This window comes from Colossoma macropomum, unplaced genomic scaffold (genome assembly GCF_904425465.1).
Source record: "Colossoma macropomum unplaced genomic scaffold, Colossoma_macropomum, whole genome shotgun sequence".
Taxonomy (NCBI): domain Eukaryota; kingdom Metazoa; phylum Chordata; class Actinopteri; order Characiformes; family Serrasalmidae; genus Colossoma; species Colossoma macropomum.
In genome coordinates this window covers 27267544-27274037 of record NW_023494793.1, presented here as the reverse complement: position 1 = coordinate 27274037, position 6494 = coordinate 27267544, and the positions used below count along the sequence as shown (strand labels likewise).

At 37.8% G+C, this 6494-nt stretch overlaps 1 protein-coding gene across 1 annotated transcript; it reads left to right on the top strand.

The window, feature by feature from the left end:
- The first annotated feature begins 1518 nt into the window (after window positions 1-1518).
- On the top strand, window positions 1519-3314 carry nppal (natriuretic peptide A-like). The gene is made up of 3 exons (XM_036579022.1): window positions 1519-1699; window positions 2322-2577; window positions 2783-3314. Exons 1-2 carry the CDS (start codon window positions 1616-1618, stop codon window positions 2568-2570), a joined length of 333 nt encoding a protein of 110 aa, XP_036434915.1. The 5' UTR covers window positions 1519-1615; the 3' UTR covers window positions 2571-2577; window positions 2783-3314.
- Window positions 3315-6494: the final 3180 nt, after the last annotated feature.

Below are 6494 nucleotides of genomic sequence, written 5' to 3'. Positions count from 1 at the left end.
ACAATGCCCTGTACTCACTTTAGGATATCTGATATGCACATCTGCGCTAGAATACTCTTTCAATCACCATCTGTAGCTTAGAGATTTCCTTGGATGGTAATATAGGTACATGGGTCACTGACAAATAAGGTTTTCAAAATGACAGTTTTCAAAGATCTTATTAAAAAGGACATGATGTACATGTTTATATCTGCATATATGTTTGCAAGTTAGTGTTATTAAAGCTTTTACTTGTCTCTTTCAGTTAAAACTGCGCTGGTCTGGTTGCACCATTTGACTTACTGGTTGTGCCTCCTGACTTTTCAGACTAATGTCAACTTAAACAGGCATCTACTTAGACCCGTAGAAACTTTTGTCCTTGAACATAAGTTTATACTTACATTCTTTAAATGAATAAACATAATTATAATAATTACACATTTTCATGGTTTTGCAAAGGTCACGCCACCTGAACCATGCTAACCATGAATCAAAAATGACATTTTTTTCCAAAATTTGTGAAAGGGCTACTGGCCTTGGCCTTGCACCATGAAGGTCATTTGGGGTTTTCTTTCTGGTGCAATACACAGTCCCTTCTTTCATAAAAGCATGTCAAAATAAAAGTCCTTTGTTTTTGGTTGTGCCGCCTGACATTTCAGGAAGCAAGAACTTGAGGACAAAAGTTTTTCAGTTGGGCATTTTTAAAATTGCCTTATTTTTCAACATGTTTTTTTTTATTTTAAAGTTTTCAAACATAAAATTGTAACTATTTTATTTAGAATTTTACATGACTAAATTACCATTTTGATAGCTGGACGGTTGCACCACCTGACATTTTTAGACCTTTGGAGGCAAAAAGAAACTGAAATGAATTTTATATGGATGCACTGAATATTGTTTCACACAAAAGAGGCATTGTTAAATAATTTGATAAATGTCATGTATTAACTGAATTATTTTTTGGGAAAATAATGGCCTTGGTCTTGGAAAAAAGGCACGTCATATCAAATCACCCACATACTCAAAAACACTTCAGCATGAGTTATTGGGGTTTGCTGTCATTCTACTGAAGCACCTGCCCCAACGGCTTCTATTATAAATGAGTTTCTATTATAAATTAGTCTATTATAAATTAATGTTTTTCCTGCTCTTTTATATGCAGCAAATGGAGTCTAGGTTGAAAAATGCAAGAGTATCCCTTTTATATCACATTTCAAGGAGACCTGCCTTGTCCATCCAGTGCAAATATGCTGTAAAAACTGAATCATGCACCAGCTGAATTCTCCACCACCTGTCAAGAGCTGGATCAGACTGGTTTGATCTGAGAACCCCCCCCCCATCATAATGTCATGAGGAGGCGGATTACCTGTTCAACGGTCCTCCCCTCGCCTCCTGCCTTGACACACTCGCCCCTGAGTCTGTATGCCTCTTGCTGAGAGGGGGGTTCTTCTTGTTCCCTCCCTCTCATTTCTTCAGGCGGGAGCCGTGACGAAAGCAGTGCGCCTATAAGAGCGCACCAGGTGGGACAGGGGAAGGGCGAGGGAGCGCGCCAGCACCACTGGGCCAAACCAACCAGCCAGCCAGCCAGCCAGACACACACTCACTCACTCCTACACACACCTCTAACCCACCCACCATGCTCTCCAGCGTCTCCGTTCTCTGCCTGTGCTCGCTGCTGCTGCTCAACCTGGCCGGTGCCAAACCGCTCTCCGGTCTCCAGGTGAGTCCATCTTTACGCACGGCAAAATGATCAACTAGCCTTTGAACTGGCCTCATTTGAGCGCGTGTGCGGCTTACATACGAACAAAAACATCACATCAGCATCACATTGCTTCTCGTTTTCGCACTTTTGGGGACGGTGTTGATGGAATTGGTCTTTTTCGCGTTTACGCATTTGAACCAAGTCCATTACAAAGCGCTGCTTCACTCCAGCGCTGCTTTTGCGCAAAGAGCTGCTTGTCATTAGATATGAATAGATATTGTTTGCGTTCATGTATATACTCAGCTGTAACCTCCACGATAGATTTTAGGCTGAAAATACACTGCATGTAATGTACAAATGTGCTCATAAGACGTCGATACAACACAGGAAAGAAAGTCTGAGTCTGTTTGTTAATGTTTAATCAGTCTTTTTTATTACTTTTTATTGGGTTTTACAAACGCCACGTTGCATTGTTGGCTAGGATTTATAAGCATGTACTTTTCTCCAGAACAAAAAATATACTATAAACAGAGATATGTAGATACAATTTTTTTTGCATTATTAGTTATTTCTGAATATACATGATAACATGCATGTCTTAAAGCGTCGTTACTCATAGCGACTAACTTTCACCCATCAGACCATCAAAGAGCTTCTGGAAGAGGAGCAGGAAGCCAATGTGCCTTATTTGGGCACTGAAGATGCGAGCATGGAGCACAGAGGCTCGAGCCCGGAGGATTCCGGAAATGAGAGCGCGCTGGAGCGCGTGCTCGGAGACCTGCTGGCCGTGTCCAAGCGCTCGTGGAGCCGCTTCAAGAAGGGTGGACTGCGCAGCTGCTTCGGGGTCAGGCTCGAGCGCATCGGCTCCTTCAGCGGGCTGGGCTGCTGATCGCCAGGTAACGGCAGGGGTCCAATCACTGCAACGCACTGAGCAGATAAAGAGGAGGCGTCTGATTTTATTTATACATCTGTTCCATGTGCAAAGTAAATACATAGATAGATAAACAAATAAATATATAAATAAATAAACAAATAAATAAAATGATTTTATTATAGTCTGTTTTTTTTATAATTCAAAGTTTGCTACTTTATTTTTTGCAGGTTCTGTGTGCTACTGGAATAGGGGGCACTGAGACCCTCCTTACTTGAAACTCTTCGGGCAGGGCATATCTTTTTTTTGTTTTAATATTTTTAAAACTTTATTTTTGTTTTCAGACTATTAACTCCAAGTTCCAAGTTTACAGTGGATGTGTATTCAGAGCACAGTGAAAAAAACCCTGCTTTGAATTTACTTGCTTCAAATGTGCACATCGCCTTCACCGCGCATAAAACACTCCACTACATGAGAAAAGCACGTTAAGTGGATGGAAACTGTGCTGATGTCATATTTTGAAGCAGGTAAATTAAATGCACTTTTTTCAGTGTATGGTCTGTTGTCTGAGTTATTTATTCAGTGGCAACTGTGCAGATTTGTAAATAGCTTTTTTTGTAAACCTATCGTCTATTTGCTGCTTTTTACTGTTTCTTCAATGTATCTATTTATTTCTTGTCCAGATCTGTTCATGTTATAGAGTGTATGTGGAGGCCAAATAAATATTTTGCATAATAAATGTGATAAGCTGGTGTGAATCTCCCTAATCTGCATTGATGTTGGACTGAACACATGGTTTTGGCAAAGAGAGGCAGTTTTGAGCACAGGAATGACGTGGAATCGATGTAAATCGCTGCTGTTGGAACACAACCTCATACCTCCTTTTCTGTCGTTTTTCTGTTTTTGACATACTTCGAAAACACCGGTTGCCCTTTACATAGTGTATAAATTTCATGATGAATAGACCAAGAGAAATGGCCCAGAATGATGGTTCCATTGACTTACATTGAACAGCAGTATATTTACAAAGTAAAGAAATATTTACAAAGTAAAGCCAAGCTCTTACAGTAAAGGCCCAAAGGTTTCCTGCTTTCAACGATTAGAGGTCACAGGTTGAGGCCTTCCTGACCTTCCGTCCATCATACATATAAAAGTTGGGTTTTGGTAGTTTATGTTGGAGGAGGAGCACATAAGCCCCTTCAGACTAGCTTAGAGTTGCTGCATGTTAGGCTACTGCAGGAAAGAGGGTTTAGAGTCTGGCCTACAAGTTTGTACATCTTCAAACTGTGAAAACTTTGGGCCAGGTGACTTTAGTGCTTGGGCCAATGAAAGCAAAGCTCATACCTAAATGAACATTGAACAGACTTAGAAGTCTGCATTAGAAAAAGTACCTCTTTAGTTTCAGCATCTCAATTCACTTACACATTAAGCCAGTATAGGTCCACACTTCAGTTCTTCACTCACACAACTACATAAGTTATAGATCAGTTTCATAGCATCACTAACTTATCAAAACCTTGCAGCTCCTTTTTAAATGTATTTATTTTAAAAATGCGAACCGCTCTTTACATTGGGTGAACACTTTGTGATGAATGGACAGACATAATCCATAATTTTATGGAATAATTTCTCATTACATTAGCATACATTTTACTTAAGAACTATTTTTTTCTTTCTTTCATTTTACCTCTTTGAAGACACCAGTTTTTCTAACAACAGTGATGAAATGCTTTTGCATTTGCCACATTTTTTCCATTATTCCAAAAAAACATGAGAAAAAAACACAAAACACTTGAGAATCACATGAAAATAATAAAAAGTTCTGCATGTCAGAGATCCATAGCTGCTGAGAGTTATGCTTCTTTTGTAAGAGGTGAAGTAGAGTAGCCTAAGCCCACAAGTAGCATTACTGTAATAAAGTGATGACATAAGAAGTAAACAGTGGTAGTAAGAAAAGATCAGATCAAAAGACCTGCTCAAGTACTGAGTTCCCCATAGAACCTCAGCACAAGTTCTTAGAATCAGCATAATGCTGAAGCTCAATAGTGAACAGAACAGAGTACTCCACAAAGTCAACTCCACAATACGTATCAAAAGGAAATACGTATGAAGGAGCACAGAGGACCTTAGAATAAATTTTGATTTCACACAAAAATACTTGAGAGTGAGTGAAAGTGTTATCAAATACGTAGATTGTAAATATGTAGAAAAAAATAAATCCATCAAAATTGTGCAAAATTGAGTAAATGGAGATGTAGATGAGTTACTATTACCTTTTATGTGCACTCTTTTCACTCATATAACTGCATATGTTCCAGACACACACACAGGAATATAGGGGGACTGAATAGTTTCTGAAGGGTCTTCATTTGAAGTTTCACTTGCGAGTGCTTTGAGATCTGTTTCACTGCTATGTTTTTGTGTAGAATTTGGAAAGAAAATCCTTATTGAATGAATAAATGTACAGAGGCTGAATGAAGTGATTCACATCTCAATTCTTTGACTTACTCACTCTGTTTCTAATGGAAAAGGTGTACATTAGCCTGTTTTTTGTAGACTTTTATTGTAGTATCTCCATTTTTTTAACTTTTCTACATCATTTGAACAAGGCAGCTGTCCTTTACATCGTGTGAAAATTTTATGATGCATGGACCAACAGAAATGCTCCAAGCTTGCTTGGAATAAAATCTCTTTACATTAACTTACACTGAAAGTAAAAAACGTTTTTGGCCTCTCCTGCCAACATACCATTTTCTTTTTCTTTGGACAGCAATTATATATATATATATATATATATATATATATACATATATATATATATATATTTATATATATATCCTTATGAGACCTGGTAATTCATTTTTGTCCTCTGTGGGGGACACGAGTTCCCAAAGTATATATACAGGATATACAGGATATACTGTGCTGAAACCTGGTGCACCATGTAGAGGACATCTTGGCCTTTTCAATGATACATTATTTGTTGGGGTGCGTCATTCACAACCGGAGTTCTGCCTTTTCAAAATGGCTGCCATCTCAGCAACCACATTTTATGGGAGCAAGAGAAGTGAGTAGTGGAAAAAGTATGCATTTATGATGTTTCTAAAGCCTATAGTTGATATGCTTTAGGTACAAACAACTTTTAGCTAATTTTCCAAGCACTTATTCATTGATATGCATAAAAGTTTAACCACCTAATCGTATACTTCGTTTGATGACCTCTGTGGTGGAAACTGGAACTTACTAACTCTGTTTTTACATGAAATTCATGGTGGTTACTTTAACCAGTACATTGATGATAAGGACTTTGAAAATTGATGACAAGGTTTTTGAAGTTGTTGTTGATGTTGCAGCAGGAAACAAGAAATATTACTATTCAACATCCTTTTGTCCACTATAAAGCACAATAGACTTATTTTATCTTACAATTACTGAACTTCTTAAACTTGAATTTTTTCTGGGTCTCTAAGGATAAATGAAAGAAGCGTGCACATATATAATGTAGAAATGCATACTTTTCAACGGTGGCACAATTATATAACTATATGAAAGGTATATTTCATGATTTCACAAATGCATTCACAGTCACAAACACACATATGAATAGTCATTTGTATAATTATTAGACAGTAATGTAATCTCTCATTAATAGGTGCTCTGACATTGAGATAGAGAGACTGGCTGTTTAAAATTAAGGTTGCCATTATAGACGCTTAGAAATCTATTTGAAACTACATTTAGGCCTTTGAACTTTTTGGTAATGCTTTCTTTTCCGGTCCTAAGTTTTTGGTATAAACTATGTGTGAAGTACAAACTCCAAAGTACTTGATAATTGTTTTGGGTAATATGATGTAATATGACGGAAAGGTCCAAGACAGTCTAACTTCATTGCACTGAAATGCCAAATAGGCAGACCGAGTTTGGTAAGTAAAGGTACAAACT

Coding starts and splice junctions, on each gene's coding strand:
- nppal (XM_036579022.1), top strand. CDS start 1,616: ATGCTCTCCAGCGTCTCCGTTCTCTGCCTGTGCTCGCTGCTGCTGCTC. Junction 1,700..2,321: donor AACCGCTCTCCGGTCTCCAG/GTGAGTCCATCT, acceptor TTCACCCATCAG/ACCATCAAAGAGCTTCTGGA.